We start from the raw sequence: 19756 nt of genomic DNA on the forward strand, positions 1-19756 counted from the left end.
TTTTAAAAAACTACCAAAATATTGCCATTATGGGTGACATAAATATTAACATTGCACCCAATAACACTGACCCAAGTTATGATCACTATTTAAACACTATTATGTCGCATGGATTAATGGCCGCCCATAATTTATCAACTAGAAATAACAACTGCCTTGACCATGTTTTTCTAAAAACCAAAAAATATGTTGCTGTTATTCCAACTTTCAATATTACTAGAATGGGTATTATAAGGGATGGCCCAGTCGATTTTTCACTAGATGAATTTGTAAGTTCATTGGAGTTTCCACCTAGTGATGTACAGGTGATGAAAGTAAGGCGTTTAAACAGAAAGTGTGTCAGTGAGGGTGTGACTACATGGGTCGCGACTTAGTCGGTTGTAGTTACATTCCGTGGTCAAATGTTTCCTGAAAGGGTCTTTTCGTATCATTCATCCCATCCAGTTGAACCCTATAGATACCCTACTATCCAACGTTTAAATTGTTGTCGATTTGGTCATGTAAAATCACAGTGCAGGTGCTACAAGTGTTCATAATCCCACAACGGTGAAGCCTGTGACAGAAGCAGGGAAAATTATTTTTGTTTATATTGTGAGAGCAAACATTTTGCCTCAGACAAGGACTGTCCTTAGTTTGCAAGTCCATCAAAATTACAATGTCTCAGGAGTGTATATTATATATAGAGGCTTTCGCTTCCCTCCTGTCCGCTGATCCTATGCTGATATGGCTAAAGAAATATCCTTCCCACCCGCTCATTCTAACACCCTATTCCCAAAATCATCTGCCCCGGTTACTCCGTATAATTCTTAGCGAAAGACAGTTTTTCAGTCTCCCCGTCCCCGCGCTCCTTTAGCAAAGGGATATATATAGACAAGCTCATAAAGCCTTAATTGCCAATTGTCCTTCTTCCCTTCCTAATGGTTTCCAATAGAATCTAGAAAAGATCTATTGGTTGCACTAACTGAAACCCTTGTGAGTATCTTCCAAACCGCTGATGAACATGGTTGGTGCCTGACTCCCGTTTTAGGGTATCAGGTTTCGCCTTAAGGGAGGACAGAAGTGACGGATGTGTAGGTTGTGCTATACTTATCCAGCACTCCTCTCCTTATACCCTTATCCCTTTCCCTCTTCACAACCAGCAGATTAATACTATTGCTGTGAGGGCTTTCAATATCTCCTTCCTTTCAATTTATATCCCTCACCACCCTCCCTCTCTTTTCCTTGTGGGACACAATATGTTGCTGTTGTGTATTGAATACTGTGGTTGGTCGTAGGTTCTATCCCACTCAAAATATGAAAAATGTAGTTCACTTTTCCTGGGTGATAAGATAAAGCACGGCGGAATCTAGCATAATCTAAAATATTTTTTACGAAAAATAATTAAGTTGAAAATTAATAAATTTGTCATCGAACTCTTTCTACCCTACACGACAGGGATGAACAAGAATATATGCATGGGCGTAGGAATGGGATGGTCAGGGTCTTTATGAACAAATAATAAAGTCTTTACACAAAAAAATCTATTAAAAACTAGTGGTTGGTGAATAACATAGATTATTCGTTAATACAATGCCGACTAAAAAACGTATTGAAGTCTGGATGCACTTTACGCTTGTGGACGACAATAAAGCTAAATGTACTTATTGCTTAAATACTCTAAGTTTTCTTGGTGGTGCCGCGGGTAATTTATCACGACATTTGAAACTTAAACATCCTACAGTAATTACCAAAAATACCGTGACTCGAACAGATGGAGTTGCTGGAGTCACAGAAAAAGAGATGACTACAATTTCTCCCCCGAAACAAAAACAACATATTTCCCCGTGTATAATCACAACTATAGCTGTACCAAGTACCTCAGCTACGACAAATAAGCAAAGTGATGTGAGTAACTTTTTAATAGATAAAAAACCAATTTCCATTAATAGGGCAAAATCCTTGAACGAACAACTAATGACGCTCCTCGTTAAAGCATATTTACTTTTAATTTAGTAGAACATCCAGAATTAAAAAAATATATTTTCATGCTTAATCCAAATTATGCACTGCCTTCACGAAAAACGATCTCAGCAAACTTTATCCCACAGCTTTACACTGACACAAAAGATAAAGTGTTTACAAAGTTACAAGAAGCGGTAGCCGTTTGTTTAACTACAGATGGTTGGACTTCTATTACCAACCAAAGTTACATAGCAATAACGGCCCATTTCATTGATAGTGCTGCAGAGCTGCAGTCATATGTGATTGGCTGTTTTCCTTATAACGAAAGACATACAGCTCAAAATATTGTTGCCTTTATGATGGAGGAAATAACAAAATGGAACCTTCAAAATAAAGTGTCAGCCATCATAACAGACAATGCAGCGAAAATAGTAGCTGCGGTGAGGTGCACTAACTGGTTTTCTTGTTTTGCACATACCATAAAATTGGTATTACAAGGAAGTTGGCTAACTTGTTTTATCAGTACAAGGAAGTTTGCTAACTTGTTTGATCAGTAATCGGCTAAATTAAACGAAATGCAGAGTCAACTAAATATTCCACAGTTAAAGCTCAAGCAAGACTGTCCCACAAGATGGAATTCGACGTATGTCATACGGTATGGTATTTATTAATACCACATTTACATGAATATGCGCCTAATGCGTTCTTGATTTGAGCCTGTTGATTCTGAACTCACGCTTCCCGATCCGGTTTTAACACGTCTAATCTCATTCTTAATTTTACCTAGCCTACCTATTCTACCTAGTAAAATCTTTGCAGGACTCTCGCCCGTTGTATAGTGCTCTGTATTCCGATAAGTAAGATAACAAGGATCTACACAAAGCTGTATCAGGATTTAATTTCTGTAACAGAGCTTTTTAAATAACGCGTTTGCTAATTTTTACGGCATTTTCTGCGGCTCCGTTAGAAGCTGCATAATAAGGTGCGGAGAATAATGAGGAATGGTAATAGGTATGAAATAATGCTTCAAAGTTCGTTACAGTAAAGTCTTTTCGTATACAAATACACTAGTTTTTGTTTCATTAAAAATAACCAAGTAGTTATGATTTTACAGGCATTTGAAGTTTGCAAAAATTTCAAATGCCGCTAACAGTCCCGCGGCCGGCGGTGACGTCACAGGTCTGGCAGAACTCACTAGTCGCCAACGGTTATAGGAGATCTCGCGCAGTACTTTGTTTGTTTGTTACTCGCTTGTGTTTAGTGTTAATACAATTAATTAAAATGGATGAATGATTCGAAAAAGGTCAATCGGATAACCTACCTGTAATAAATGGATTTATGGTTGCCGATTATTTATCGGAAAATAGTGATTTCGTCGCCGCAGAAATGCGAGGAGTGAAAATGCGAACGTAAGTTTTGTTGTCTAACTAGTAATATTATGTCAATTTGGGGTATAGATAATAACTATCTTAATTTATTTGAAATTATTTATTTAAAACTCTAATGTAACCCAACCTAACTAGTTTCATATTGTAGGTAACGCTATTTGCGTTAAAAGTAACATACTTTTTATTCAAGTTCAAAGTAGTAAGATTGTTTTATAAGTGAAAATAATATAATAATAATATAACTAAATTCATGCAGTAAGTTGAGCATGCACAATTTTTTTTTAATGTAGATTTTTAATATTTTTATATATGTATATCTGAATAATATTTTTATTGTGATTATTGAAGATCGGCAAGAGAGAGTTATGGTCATGATGCGTGCTATTGCGTACGTATAAGTTAAAAGAGTAGGTTATGTATGTATTGCCAAATGTAGATTACAGCAGAACACCGTGCACGTATTAAACTATATTATTGCAGCTTAGAATGCAATGAAAAGAAGCAATAAGTTTATACGTAATCTGCGAAGATTGTGCCGCCAGCAGAGGTGATTGTAAACATACCATGGCATTTATAATGGGTCGAAGCGACGAGTCTTCGGCAACTGCAACCAAGTCTTCTTTTTCTTGGCATTAATCCCGGCGTACGTTGCCTTCCTGCTTAACCTACTGCACTTTACACGATCTGTAACGTCCTGAGTGGTTCGACCATTGGCACTCATGTCCTGCATCACGACATCCAAACGCTGCATTCTTGGGCGTTCGGAGGTCTAGCTCCAGGGACAAGACAGACATAGCAAGGAACTTGCATCCGACATAGTTCCTACGCCGGCGCGCAACGTTGCCATACCATCTTAGGCCACGCTCTTGGAGCTTATCCGCTACGTCATGGACCCCAAGACTACCTCCAATGCGTCAGACCGCAGCATCTTCATTTCCGTCACGTCAAGCTCCTCAGCGTGCCGAGATAGTGCTGGCCAATATTCGCTGCCGTATAATAGAACCAGTCAGATGATGCTCTTATATATCAGCCCGTTGAGCTTGGGTGGTATTCTGCGGTCGCAGACCACACCAATAACCTCCCACCATTTGACCCAGGCAGCGCTTATCCAGCCATGGACATCGTGATCGATGCCTCCAGACTCATGCATAACGGATCCAAGGTACTTGAAACTTTTCCACCTTAACGGCTGGCTCAGGACCTATAAGGACAGTGATCGAGTCCGGGCTCCCTCAGGCTATGTATTCGGTCTTCAACACATTTTGTTTAAGACCGCCGTTCTCAAGCACACCCTTCCAGAGGTTCACTTTACGCTCCAGCATTAGTTGCTTCTCTTCAATGAGTGTAATGTCATCGGCATACATCATCAGCCATGGAGGCTGGTCCTGGATGTGAGCCGTGACAGTTGTAGTGTACTGTCACGGCTCACATCCAGGACCCGAGCCTTGGTGAACCCCCTACTGTGATCTAAAGGGTTTGGTGTCGCCAACAGCAGTCCTAACCATCGCGAAAAAGCAAAGCGGGATCGTGGTACATATCTCTGATAATCTCAATATAGGCCTCAGGGATCCCTTTGGATCGCAATGCCCTCCAAATACATTGACGAGGCACACAGTTAAAGGCCTTCTGCAAATCTAAAAAGGCCGCAAATCTAATGCAGAGCTCTCCTTTTTTTCCTGTATGCCTCCATGAAAGTTCTGAGTAGTCTCTCCATTAAAGTACTGATTAAGTTTGTGGTAACGCCCAAGCCAAGCCAAGTGTTGTTGGAAAAAATTCAAGCTTTCTAGTATCGATACTACAATAAAAATAATCAAAGCTAAAAATTTTGGTACAACACGTCATGAAACCGAGCAGGATAGAACTGTTTTTTTGACAATGTACTATCAAAACTTTAATATCTTAAAATACAATGCTCGATATTACATTATGTATGTGAAAAAAAAAGATTTTAAAAATATACCTATATATTATTTATTAAACGAAACTAAATTTGTGGTGGAACGCCAGCTAAAGAAGAGCGCGAACTGCGAGTGAACGAAGAGGAACTGAGCGAGCGAGTTTTGCAAGACCTGTGACGTCACGCGAGTCGGTTATGGCCCGACGGAATCTCGCGTCGCGCGCTTACTTTAAAGGACAATATCTCAAAAACTAATAGACGTATCAACATAATTCTTTCACAAGTATTTTTTGTTTTTAAAAGACAATACGATGAGCTAGAATTTAAAATTAGTGATTATTCTCCATTGTTCAATACCATTTGAGAATACGGTAGCGTTATTTAGTAGTTATTGAAGTCAGCGATAACGCTATTCATCCGTCAAGTATGATGGGGAAGACCGAATCTCGCCCATATATTTCGACTACTGCGGCGACTATTTACGGCTATCACGGCATGCGAAGTTGTCCGTGTCATATTTATAACTTCGATACACTTAGAACAAAAATCAACAATGATTAAATATTTTAAACCCGCTATAGGACCTAAAAAATTAAGTGTAATTTTGACCAGGGTCGGTTAGGGTAAGGCCAGGAGTGTGGTGCTAGCTACTGACAGGCCACGGAGGTTTCGCCGCCTACTTGCACAGATTCCAGATTATATTTTGAGATTTTTTACCAACTAACTACAAAAAAGAATGACTTGCATGACAAGTATTGAACAACAACTATTTAACTCACATTGCACCAGTAAAGTACCAATGTTCAATAAGTTGTCCTTTGACATATATTCGGCGAGCTAACACAAGTAAAACACTTTGTGGTTTGAAATTTTCAACAAAGTTAGTTGTAATTGCCATATTGTACTGTTTTGTATTATACACGCAATGAAAAAAAAAGCGATTCTAAAATGTAACGCAGAAAGAAGTTTAACTATAAATAATATTTATGAAAATTCCAAAAAAAAACCCATATTATAGTTAATAGTTACATTGACACTATTATATTTCTGTAGATTTCAGTTGAAAATGATACTTTTAAAATGTGTAGTACAAACAGTAGTATCCACATAGTAGTGCAAATATTCAAAACTCACTTCTGAAAACTACTGAAGAGTGGAATGTCACCAAGAACGTGAATTTTGTTATAAGTGATAATGCCGCAAATATTAAAAAAGCCTTAAAAATCTTGGGCTGGAAGCATTTCGGGTGTTACGGACATATCCTTAATTTGATAGTTCAAGATAGCCTACAAATTATAGAAAACAGTCTAGATAAAGTAAAATGCATAGATCGCCACTTCAAAACAAGTACCAGTACTTTAGAGAAGCTTTCGAAAACTCAAACCCAAGACAAACCGGACCTAATACCAAAGTGCCTAATTCAAGATGTTACAACCAGATGGAGTTCCACATACCATATGGAGTTCCACATATCATATGATTGAGAAGTTTGCGGAGCTCGAAAGCTACATTCGTGCAACAATAGTCGTATTAAAAAAAGATTTGCCAATAATATCAAATGAAGAGTGGACCGTGATCGCACAACTTTGTAAAGTGCTGAAATCATTTCATGAAGCGATGAGCGGTGAAAATGATATCACTGCTAGCTCCATCATCGTTATGACTAGATGATTTAAGGGATCGTGTGATCAACTTAAGATTGAAAATTTTTCAGAACGAAATCAGTAATTTTGTTGCTTTGTTCTGGATTGCAAACCCGCTTCGAGGTGGTGGGGAGGAGTGGAACGTTTTCCATTTGTACGTTTCTGGATCCCAGATACAAAAATAATGTTTTTTCAGATCCTCAAGAAGCTTCTAGAATAAAAAACAAAGTTGAAGAAATGGTTGCGGCAAATATTAATAGGCGAAACTATTCCGACAACCCGTCGGTGGCTCCTACAGCAGATCCAGTCACCAAAGATAAATTTTCGCCATGGTCAATACTTGATACTCTGATAGGCAAACAGCAACAGACTGACACTCCGTTGTCACATGCCATAAGAGAAGTAGACGCTTACGTTAATGATGACTTTCGACGAGTCTTTGACGAGAACTGGAAGTTTAATCCTCCGTTGGACTGGTGGTGGTCAAATAGTCATTTATATCTGAATCTAGCCGTTTTAGTAATATGGCAATATTGTTGCGATAAATGAGCATCGCACGCGACTAAAAACAAATAGAATGTCTCAATTGACATATTTAAATTCAAAATTGGGTCCAAATCGATTCAATGAGTAAATAACGGACTCCTAAACTACTGAACCGATTTTATTCATATTTGCACATTATGTGCAGTTTGATCCAACTTTAAAGATAGGATAGCTTATATCTGAATTTATAATTTCAATATTATTATTATGTTACTTCGAAAAACACAGCGTTGATTGAAGAAGCCGTCTCTTAATTTTTTCGTAAAATTTTATCGTGAATTGTTCTCCGAGGTTCCCCACGATCTGGAACCTATAGTGTACAGGACGTCAGCGTCTCGTTCATTCGAGATCCGCCCGTCTGGTAATTCTTTAAATGAAAAAATACTTTCACCAGAATCAGAACCTCAAGCTAACCTTAAGTATATACAATCCTTGGGAGAAAAAAATGGAATATAAAAATGGATTCCTATGCATAGTGCGGAGTCTAAAGAAATTTTACTGCACACCAATCATTTCTATTAGTCAGACACTTAGTTTAACAATACTGCCCAATGATATGATTTTACCGCTTACATGGTAGTATGTCAACTTCAAAACCAAATGTAGTAAAATTAAACAGTGTTATTATGAAGGAAAAAGTTAACAATGACAGTTCTTTCCTACAACTCCTTTCATTTGCGACAGCAGTTTTCTGTCCGCTTTAAGCAATTTTTCTCTAAAGCAAGCAAAAGGCTTTTACAACATAGGTTACAGCTCAGATTCCGATGATACCCCTCTCATACAACTGAAAGAAAAACCTTTTACCACTAATTGGGCAGAACAACCCACATTAAAGTACTTAAAAATCTATAAAGGTAAAAGTATTTACTACTATTTTGATACTGCTTTAGTCATATACGAATACGAATAGTGCAACTTTGAAGCGCAGATACGATAAAGTCTGTCCAATTGAACATCGACGTTTAGCCTCCTCAAATAAACAGTACTTTTATTTAAGTCCAAGGCTATATAATAAAGTTAACAAAAAACTTAGAATCTACCGCCTAACCTTACGAAGTAAAATCGAATTGAATAATTGGTTTTTAACATTAAATTATGATGACACAGAAAATCTTATCCGTATCCTAACAATATGAGACTTAAATTTTAAATAAATATACAAGCACATTTCAAGCACGCACGTACGCACACACACACATATACACTGTAGTGCATATATGAGTGTGTGTGCATACTCGTGTGTGTGCGTACAGCGTAATAAACTTGTATCTTTATTAATTTAGTAACAAACTACTATTCCTAAAGGACAGTGTTTCTTTAGGTGTCCCGAACGCCTCAACTTACATGGCGACCCTGCCATATAAGACGGTCCGACTCGGCTTTCGTTGCGGCACCGCGCGTGTATCTAAGTGATGAAAAGTATCTAAGTGATGAAAACAATTAAAACTAATTTCCAATTATGAACTTCTTCTGATTCGACTAAACTCAAGTGGAAAAGTGTACAAGTAAATTTGTACTGTGTCGATCAAGTAGGGCAAAAGCTGGATAGTTCCCTCGGATGGATACATGCCTCAATTTGAAATGCTCTATGTTAGACGTGTTGACAGTGTTTCTTTTTGATACCCAAGTACCAAGCTCTTCTGGAGAACTTGCGTTACGTGTGCGCATTCAGGAATCTGATATGATCGAGGTAATGTATTTAGTACGAAGTCGACGGAATAAAGCGACTCTACAAGACGATCAAGTCCCAAGCTACTGTGATAAAAATAATCCAGAAACTTTTGTAAATGAAGTTGAGCAGAGTAGCGTGAATCAAAGTTGCACGCCACCTAGGCCGTCCTTGAGTCTTTTGGCACTTTCTCATGAATGTTTAGCGAAACATTTTTTCGCTTCTGACATCCCCGGAGCTAACAGCTGATTCCGACTGAGAATTTTAATTTAATTCAATTTGAAGCCCATTTCCACAGTAATTGCTTAATTTAATTAAGTAAATAGTATTATTCACGTAATTATAATAGTTTTTATGTTTTAAATAGATTTTATTGTGATTTGTAAAGTGTTCTTTGTGTAAGTGACTGGTAGTGTGCCGGCATAATATTTGGGTATATTTTACTGTAAGTACGCGTTTTTAACATTGTTTTAATTATTAGGTGCTATAGAAACCATATAACGTTGATTTAATTGTGTTTACTTGCGTAAATTAGTAGTTAAAGTTTATTTTTCCGTCGTGCATAAAACTACCCGTTATTGCCATATAATTCAAATCCTTAACTCTTACTCTTTTATTATTTTCATATCTTTTTAATTTTTATTCAAAATGATGACTCGCAGAGCACTATCTCGTCAGGAGGAGTCCAAACTCCAACTGACTTTACAAGAATTAAAAAACTCTAAGGATTTGTGTACCCAATTACAGTGTGGAAGGCAAGATAATGAAATATAACTTTTACAGTTATTAGATAATAACACTAGGCTTAAGAAAGAAATGACTGCTATACACATAGAATTAACAACAATTGTAGAGAAACATGTCCTGTGGCTGTCAAAGATTATAATAGCTATATGGGCGGCGTAGATACAGCTGATCGTTTGAGAGCCCTTTACTGTATAGATAGCAAATCTCCGAAATGGTGGCACAGGTTGTTTTGGGGTCTTCTGGACATCGCATTTGTCAATTCATATGTCATTCATGGACTCATAATGAAATAAACCACTGTAAAAGATTTTCGACGCTCTGTTACTCAAGGCTTGATGACAATGAAAGATGTTAGTCAGAAAAGAAAGACTTCTACTGATAATACTGCGAAAGCTGGCCCTTCCAAAAGACGCAAATCTGATTACTCTACTATAAAAGACGTTCGCTTGGGTAATAGAGGCATCCATTGGCCTACTTTCGTAGAAAATAGGGGAAGGTGTGAGGTTTGTAGTTTGAAAAAGATTCAGTCGAAACCTCATAGTAAATGTTCTCATTGCAACGTGTTTTTGTGTGTAAATGAAAAGAAAAATTGTTTTGCTGAATACCACGAGGTCAATTTGTAATTAAAAACCTATTTATTTAATTATAACTAAGTAAATATTGGATCTCATTATTTTTGTAGTTTCTATCATAGTTCCTAACATTGTAATAACACAAAGTTCCTGACGGTACTTTTAAGTCTAGATCTTGGAAATAATACTTCTAGGTACAATAAAAATCTTAAAATAATCTGAGCGTTTCCTTTTACCTACCTTATTATGATAATAAAGTTGAAAAGCGGAAATTCGTCAAAAATCACTACCCCGGGTGGAAAGAGTTAAGATTGAAAATTTTTCAGAACGAAATCAGTAATTTTGTTGCTTTGTTCTGGATTGCAAACCCGCTTCGAGGTGGTGGGGAGGAGTGGAACGTTTTCCATTTGTACGTTTCTGGATCCCAGATACAAAAATAATGTTTTTTCAGATCCTCAAGAAGCTTCTAGAATAAAAAACAAAGTTGAAGAAATGGTTGCGGCAAATATTAATAGGCGAAACTATTCCGACAACCCGTCGGTGGCTCCTACAGCAGATCCAGTCACCAAAGATAAATTTTCGCCATGGTCAATACTTGATACTCTGATAGGCAAACAGCAACAGACTGACACTCCGTTGTCACATGCCATAAGAGAAGTAGACGCTTACGTTAATGATGACTTTCGACGAGTCTTTGACGAGAACTGGAAGTTTAATCCTCCGTTGGACTGGTGGTGGTCAAATAGTCATTTATATCTGAATCTAGCCGTTTTAGTAATATGGCAATATTGTTGCGATAAATGAGCATCGCACGCGACTAAAAACAAATAGAATGTCTCAATTGACATATTTAAATTCAAAATTGGGTCCAAATCGATTCAATGAGTAAATAACGGACTCCTAAACTACTGAACCGATTTTATTCATATTTGCACATTATGTGCAGTTTGATCCAACTTTAAAGATAGGATAGCTTATATCTGAATTTATAATTTCAATATTATTATTATGTTACTTCGAAAAACACAGCGTTGATTGAAGAAGCCGTCTCTTAATTTTTTCGTAAAATTTTATCGTGAATTGTTCTCCGAGGTTCCCCACGATCTGGAACCTATAGTGTACAGGACGTCAGCGTCTCGTTCATTCGAGATCCGCCCGTCTGGTAATTCTTTAAATGAAAAAATACTTTCACCAGAATCAGAACCTCAAGCTAACCTTAAGTATATACAATCCTTGGGAGAAAAAAATGGAATATAAAAATGGATTCCTATGCATAGTGCGGAGTCTAAAGAAATTTTACTGCACACCAATCATTTCTATTAGTCAGACACTTAGTTTAACAATACTGCCCAATGATATGATTTTACCGCTTACATGGTAGTATGTCAACTTCAAAACCAAATGTAGTAAAATTAAACAGTGTTATTATGAAGGAAAAAGTTAACAATGACAGTTCTTTCCTACAACTCCTTTCATTTGCGACAGCAGTTTTCTGTCCGCTTTAAGCAATTTTTCTCTAAAGCAAGCAAAAGGCTTTTACAACATAGGTTACAGCTCAGATTCCGATGATACCCCTCTCATACAACTGAAAGAAAAACCTTTTACCACTAATTGGGCAGAACAACCCACATTAAAGTACTTAAAAATCTATAAAGGTAAAAGTATTTACTACTATTTTGATACTGCTTTAGTCATATACGAATACGAGTAGTGCAACTTTGAAGCGCAGATAAGATAAAGTCTGTCCAATTGAACATCGACGTTTAGCCTCCTCAAATAAACAGTACTTTTATTTAAGTCCAAGGCTATATAATAAAGTTCACACAAAAACTTAGAACCTACCGCCTAACCTTACGAAGTAAAATCGAATTGAATAATTGGTTTTTAACATTAAATTATGATGACACAGAAAATCTTATCCGTATCCTAACAATATGAGACTTAAATTTTAAATAAATATACAAGCACATTTCAAGCACGCACGTACGCACACACACACATATACACTGTAGTGCATATATGAGTGTGTGTGCATACTCGTGTGTGTGCGTACAGCGTAATAAACTTGTATCTTTATTAATTTAGTAACAAACTACTATTCCTAAAGGACAGTGTTTCTTTAGGTGTCCCGAACGCCTCAACTTACATGGCGACCCTGCCATATAAGACGGTCCGACTCGGCTTTCGTTGCGGCACCGCGCGTGTATCTAAGTGATGAAAACAATTAAAACTAATTTCCAATTATGAACTTCTTCTGATTCGACTAAACTCAAGTGGAAAAGTGTACAAGTAAATTTGTACTGTGTCGATCAAGTAGGGCAAAAGCTGGATAGTTCCCTCGGATGGATACATGCCTCAATTTGAAATGCTCTATGTTAGACGTGTTGACAGTGTTTCTTTTTGATACCCAAGTACCAAGCTCTTCTGGAGAACTTGCGTTACGTGTGCGCATTCAGGAATCTGATATGATCGAGGTAATGTATTTAGTACGAAGTCGACGGAATAAAGCGACTCTACAAGACGATCAAGTCCCAAGCTACTGTGATAAAAATAATCCAGAAACTTTTGTAAATGAAGTTGAGCAGAGTAGCGTGAATCAAAGTTGCACGCCACCTAGGCCGTCCTTGAGTCTTTTGGCACTTTCTCATGAATGTTTAGCGAAACATTTTTTCGCTTCTGACATCCCCGGAGCTAACAGCTGATTCCGACTGAGAATTTTAATTTAATTCAATTTGAAGCCCATTTCCACAGTAATTGCTTAATTTAATTAACCCTTTCAGACCTCGCGTGCACAATTGAGGACATAAAAGTTTTGAGTCTTTTTACTACTAAATTTAAATTTTACGTAAATAAAAACTGTTGTCATCGCTTGCGAACATTCTAAATTATTAAAAATGAAACAACTAGCGGCATCTATTGATACGTGTGTGCACTTCTAAGCCATTTTCGGTCAGTTACCAGCGAAACTTTGAACTGAGTAGGTAAGTCATTTTTATTTTATTGAAATTTCAAGTTTTTCTGCTAGATATGTTTTGAAATAAATATAAATGGATAAGTTATACTATATAGGCAAAGAACAAAGTATTTTACATCAAAATTTTTAGTTATTTGTACAATAAATCGCGAATATTCGTTATGTCCACAAACGTGGACAGTAGGTATTGGTTAAACATTTTTTTCAAAATAGGTACTTTGCTGCTGTTAGTAAATAAAGTTATTTTCTGGTAATAAATGTTATAATTTATTATAAAATTTGCGTGGTAAAGTCTTAAATTGTGTTTATTACAGGTAAATTTATGATCAAATTATAATCATGTTTTCGAGGGATGCTTTGAGAGCTTTGGAAAAGGATAACCAGTCGGAATTTGAGCTATCTTCGGATGATGAGGATGTGGGAAATAATAATAATGTCCCATTTGCGAGACACGTTAGGTTGGGAGCCGATGTAGTAACTCAGAATCAAAGAGAGTACACCCCACTTGACCCCCCTGACGAACAAGAAGACGAAAGTGAAGACGAAGAAAGGTCAGCTTTCAATTACGAGTCCGAGCCTGAGGCGCCAAGAGAGCCGGATATTGTGGAGGGCGAAGAGGAGCAAGTTACGCCGAATGCTGAACTTTTCGATTACCTTACGCCAAAACCGAACATAAAGTGGAGGCATAGACAAATAAATAACACAATACCAACGGATTTCTTGCTACCAATAGCTTTAGAACCCATCGTGCAAGATCCCATTTGTTATTATAATAGATATGTTCCTGTAGAGCTTTTTGAACAAATGGCCGAAATGACAAACTTATATGCAGTACAGTCAGGAAAAACCAGGTTTAAGCCTACGTCCAGCTATGAAATTGAAATTTTATTTGGTTTGCACATGGCAACGGGAGTTTTCAACTATCCAGTTTTGAAAATGTACTGGGAAAATCATATTAGCATTCCACTTTTCACTAACAATATGGCAAGAGATAGGTTCTTTGAACTTCGTAACAATCTCCATTTAGTAGATAATATGAAAAAGCCTACTAATTGCACTGACGTGTTTTATAAAGTAAGACCAATCTATAATGCGATCCGAAGCCGATGCTTAGAAATACCGCTAGAAAAAGAATTGTGTGTCGATGAACAAATAGTTCCTTTTACAGGGAAACATTCTGCTAAGCAGTACATCAAAGGAAAACCTTGTCCATGGGGAATCAAGCTTTTCTTTTTGTGTGGGAAAAATGGCCGTGCCTATGACTTTATTATTTATCAAAATTCTATTCCAGAATTAGACAGGTCACTGATAAAGAAAGTAGGCTTTGGAGCTGCGGTAGTATTACATCTAATGAAAAGAGTCGGTGACAGTAGAGGTCATGAGTTATATTGCGATAATTACTTCTCGTCTTATTACATGCTCCAAATTTTGAAACACAAAGGCATAATGGCTACCTGCACTGCGCGTGTCAATAGATTTACAAGGCCACCGTTGCTTAGTGACAAAGATATAAAAAAGAAACCAAGGGGTTTTGCCGAAGAGCTTTGTAGTACGGATGGAGATGTCACCATGGTGAAATGGCTTGATAACAAACCAGCCAACTTAGCTTCCAATTTCGTTGGTATAGGAGAAAAAGATATGGTGAAAAGATGGTCCAAAACAGAGAAGAGATTTATAGAAGTCGAGAGGCCTGAAATTGTAAAAAAGTACAATCACGCCATGGGAGGGGTAGATCTCCTTGATCAACTTATGAGTTATTATAGAACGTTTATAAAGTCAAAGAAGTGGCCTTTGCGTATGATATTCCACGCATCAGATTTGGCAGTTGTTCAAGCCTACCGCGAGTATGATATGGATTGTGACTTGCTTGGGATACCAAAAGCAAAACGGCTCGCACTTCTTCACTTTCGTCGACGCTTAGCTGAAAGTTTAGTTCTTCGAAACAAAATATCAGGTGCTAAAAGGGGTCGTCCAAGTAGTTTGAGCAGTCCTTTACCAGTAGTTGTTCCTAGAAGACCAGGAGAAGTACGTCCGTCAACTGAAATTGCTCGAGATGGTATTGGTCACTTTCCAGCTCATGACGATGGTTGTGGAACGCGCTGTAAGTTAACGGGGTGTAAAGGGAAATCCCGCATCAAATGCATAAAGTGCAAAGTGCACTTATGTCTGACTAAAGACAAAAATTGCTTCCTAAGTTTTCATACCTAAGTAACTAAAGTTCCTACTATTTTGTTGTCTTTTTAGAAGATTTTTTATGTTGTTTTATTTTGTAAGAAGATTTATTTTTGTTTTGAAGATGTTTAACCCTTAATAACCTAGAGTTTCAATTTTGATACTAATATTTTAAACCGAATATTCACATTACTATTAGTTTTTTTTATATGTTGGCTGTATGTATTTTACTGTTGTATAGTATTCTATCCAACGAAATTTAAAAAAAAAACAAATGTCATTATTGTTTTATTTTATCTGTGACATATTACTTGCGCGGCAAAGTGAACAAGTAAACACATTTTACTAAAAGTTTTGTTGAATATAAATTTGATATATTTTCTTTTTCTGAAGAATATAAATACTTTTGAGGTAAGTGAATACATTATTTTCGCTATGATATAATTATTTTTAGCAAATGCATGTTTTACTTGAAGAAATTAGTGCTTTTTTTTTGGTATCAATATTGATACTTCAGGCATTCCGCCCTACATAAAACCTACCTACTAACTCTTTAGCTATAAAACTTTTTGAACTTTCGTTTCATATTTTTTCTGCATAGCTTGGTGTGGGGATTACTTTTGTTTTTATTTATTATAGAAATTTATCCAAAATGCGGCCAGAAGAGATTGAGAACATATTGAAGCGGTTTGAAAATGGTGAAATTTCGGAAGACGATTCCACCGACAATGAAGATGACATAGACTATTATTCGAGCCAAAGAGATCGTCTGATGGAGCTAGATGATGAAGAGGATGTAGGTAATTTTCCCACTGACCCAAACTTGGATGCAGATCCGCCTGCAGCAAACGTAGATACCGACATGCAACATAATTTAGAGACTGTTGAACGAAACCCAACTCCTACAACCAGCAGCCAGAACAACCTGCAAACGGCACCTTTCAACTCTAGAAACTTAGTGTGGAGAGTAAAAAATATGGATTTAGTCCAAAATGCTTTCCAGTTTGCTGGAAATACTGAGTATTCACAAGAAATTATGAACTTAGACACTCCATTTCAGTTTTTTTCTTATTTTTTCGGTGAAGACATTTTGAGATTTCTAGTGGACGAGTCAAATAAATATGCCTTCCAAAAGAATCCCAACTTTACAGAACCTGTAACTGTCTTAGAATTACGTAAATTTATTGGAATTCTTATTTTTACTAGTGTATATCATTATCCTAGTGTCCGGTCATACTGGTCAAACATTACAAAGTTTGAACCCATAGTACAAACAATGAATCGCAACAGATTTGATAAAATTAGAGAAATTTTTCACATGAATGACGACTCTAAACATTTGCCCATTGATCACCCCCAGCACGACCGACTGCATAAAGTAAGACCAGTGATAGACTATTTGAACAAGAAATTTATTACTTTACCATTTGAGCATCGTCTATCACTAGACGAGCAGATGTGTTCCACAAAAATGAAACATTTTATGAAACAATATTTACCCAACAAGCCCCATAAGTGGGGATTCAAATTATACGTGTTATGCTCTCTGTCTGGTTATGCCTACAGTTTTGAGATTTACTCGGGAGCTAAGGACATGGACCGTTTACCTGGCGAACCAGACCTCGGAGCTGTGTCAAATACAGTTATTCGATTGCTACGACCAGTACCAAGGCATGTCAATCATATAATTTACTTTGACAATTTTTATACGAATATTCCTCTGGTACATTACTTGACCAACGAAGGTATTTATTGTCTTGGAACAGTACAGAGAAACAGGCTTGGAAAGTCGTGCAAGTTGCCGGAGAAACGGGAGATTATGAAATCCAACGTACCCAGAGGAACATATCACGAAAATGTGGCCTCTCACGAAGGCCTAGAATTGTCGGCCACAAGTTGGAAAGACAACAAACAGGTATTATTACTATCCACGTATGTTGGCGCTGAACCAGCGGATACTATAACCCGCTACGAAAAAAAACTAAAGGCCAATATTCAAATATCATGTCCTCGGGTTATAAAAGAATATAATGCACACATGGGCGGCGTTGATTTGATGGATAGCTTCATTGGTCGATATCGCATCCGCATAAAGTCGAGAAAGTGGACAACGAGGCTCTTCTACCACTTGTTAGACATGACTGTCATCAATGCTTGGGTACTGTACAAAAAGGTAAACACAAGGAAAGGAAAACTTCAGAAGAATATTATGAAGTTAGCAGATTTTCGAACTGAGCTTGCCGATACTTTATGTAGATATCAAAGTCACTCAAAAAATAAAAGAGGCAGACCCAGTACCAACAGTCAACAAGACAATACAGTACCCTCTAAAAAACCCCGGACAGGTGCACAAGTACTACCCCCAACTGACGTGCGTTCCGATTGTATTGGCCATGAAAAAATATTTATGGAGTCTAGGAATAAATGTAAATTTAGTAATTGTAGGAAACTTACCTCCTGGTTCTGTAAAAAATGCAAAGTATCGTTATGCGATAATAAAAACAATCGATGTTTCGCATTATTTCATGCATAGGTCATTTAAGATTTCTTTATGGCCATAATGCCTGAAGTATCAAAATTGATACCTGTTTTTTTTTTTAAATAAATATGTAAAATAAATATTGTGATTTATTTAGCTATTTTTCCCTTCATCTAGACCCTCAAGCAAATACAGTAATATTTAAAAAAGAAGACTCGCGTAAATCAGGCTACTAAGGGTTAATTATTTTTAGTTTGAATTTCATACTTTTGTAATAATAAAAATGGCCAAAATCAAGCTATTTGTTATTTGTTCAATTATACCCATACATCAGTTATTATAATCACTTAGGCCGAATGTCCACATTTGATCACATAAAGAAAACATCAATTTTCTCGGAAAATAATCTAATAATCAATTTTTTTTTTGTTTTTCCATGCTCAATAGGCGAATATCTAACTGAAATAAAATCGGCTCAAACAAATTCTAAAAAATAAAAAATCAGGTCTTAAGTAAATAGTATTATTCACGTAATTATAATAGTTTTTATGTTTTAAATAGATTTTATTGTGATTTGTAAAGTGTTCTTTGTGTAAGTGACTGGTAGTGTGCCGGCATAATATTTGGGTATATTTTACTGTAAGTACGCGTTTTTAACATTGTTTTAATTATTAGATGCTATAGAAACCATATAACGTTGATTTAATTGTGTTTACTTGCGTAAATTAGTAGTTAAAGTTTATTTTTCCGTCGTGCATAAAACTACCCGTTATTGCCATATAATTCAATTCCTTAACTCTTACTCTTTCATTATTTTCATATCTTTTTAATTTTTATTCAAAATGATGACTCGCAGAGCACTATCTCGTCAGGAGGAGTCCAAACTCCAACTGACTTTACAAGAATTAAAAAACTCTAAGGATTTGTGTACCCAATTACAGTGTGGAAGGCAAGATAATGAAATATAACTTTTACAGTTATTAGATAATAACACTAAGCTTAAGAAAGAAATGACTGCTATACACATAGAATTAACAACAATTGTAGAGGAACGGGATACTTTAAAAAGTTTAGTAGATAAGTTTGACCAGTGCAGCGATGAATATGAGCAGGCCCTTATTAGGATAACTACCTTGGAGCAGGAGCTGCGAGACTCGCTCCGCCGCCGTAGGCCAGGGGGTAGAAGAAGGCGGTATGCGCATCTTCTACTCCCCCTACCCTAGAGGAGCTACCGCGGGAGGGTCAGGTTGATCTTCCTGCAAGATTATTGCGGATGCCCTAGGGCACCCTGAAAGCGATGATGGCCTGCAAAAGGCGGGCCTTCCACCGAGGCGTCGTAGTATGCGCGAGCGATCCTGCGGCGTCTCATTTTGGTGGAGAGGGTTTCCGCTGGGTTTTAGTGGGTAGGATCGGTCTCACCGGTGAGTCCCACAGTGCCGCTCATCCGTAAGGCACGCCTTCCGTATGGGCGGTCTGCGTAAATGCATTGCCCAGCGGCCATTAAAAAAAAAAAAAAGGAGCTGCGAGAGCTGCTCACACACTCATCACACAGCTACAGGAGGATGCTCAGAAAGCTACTGTGCTACATAATATTAGTTTATATAATGAGTTAGTTGAGAGTGCCCCACAGTTGGTTTCTCCTGTGTTGGACAGACATCACTCAATTATTGATCTTACCAAGGATGACACATCATTATTTAATCTTAAAAAGCATTAAGTCTGCCTTAC

The 19756-nt window shown here is 37.1% G+C and overlaps 1 protein-coding gene across 1 annotated transcript; it reads left to right on the plus strand.

Annotated features, from left to right (window-relative positions):
* The first annotated feature begins 1569 nt into the window (after window positions 1-1569).
* Window positions 1570-3155, plus strand: LOC146533561 (uncharacterized). The gene is made up of 3 exons (XM_085195341.1): window positions 1570-1884; window positions 2088-2386; window positions 3056-3155. Exons 1-3 carry the CDS (start codon window positions 1570-1572, stop codon window positions 3153-3155), a joined length of 714 nt encoding a protein of 237 aa, XP_085051467.1.
* Window positions 3156-19756: the final 16601 nt, after the last annotated feature.

This window comes from Heliconius melpomene, chromosome 12, assembly GCF_056956725.1.
Source record: "Heliconius melpomene rosina isolate 202511_hmr_F chromosome 12, ASM5695672v1, whole genome shotgun sequence".
Taxonomy (NCBI): Eukaryota; Metazoa; Arthropoda; class Insecta; order Lepidoptera; family Nymphalidae; genus Heliconius; species Heliconius melpomene.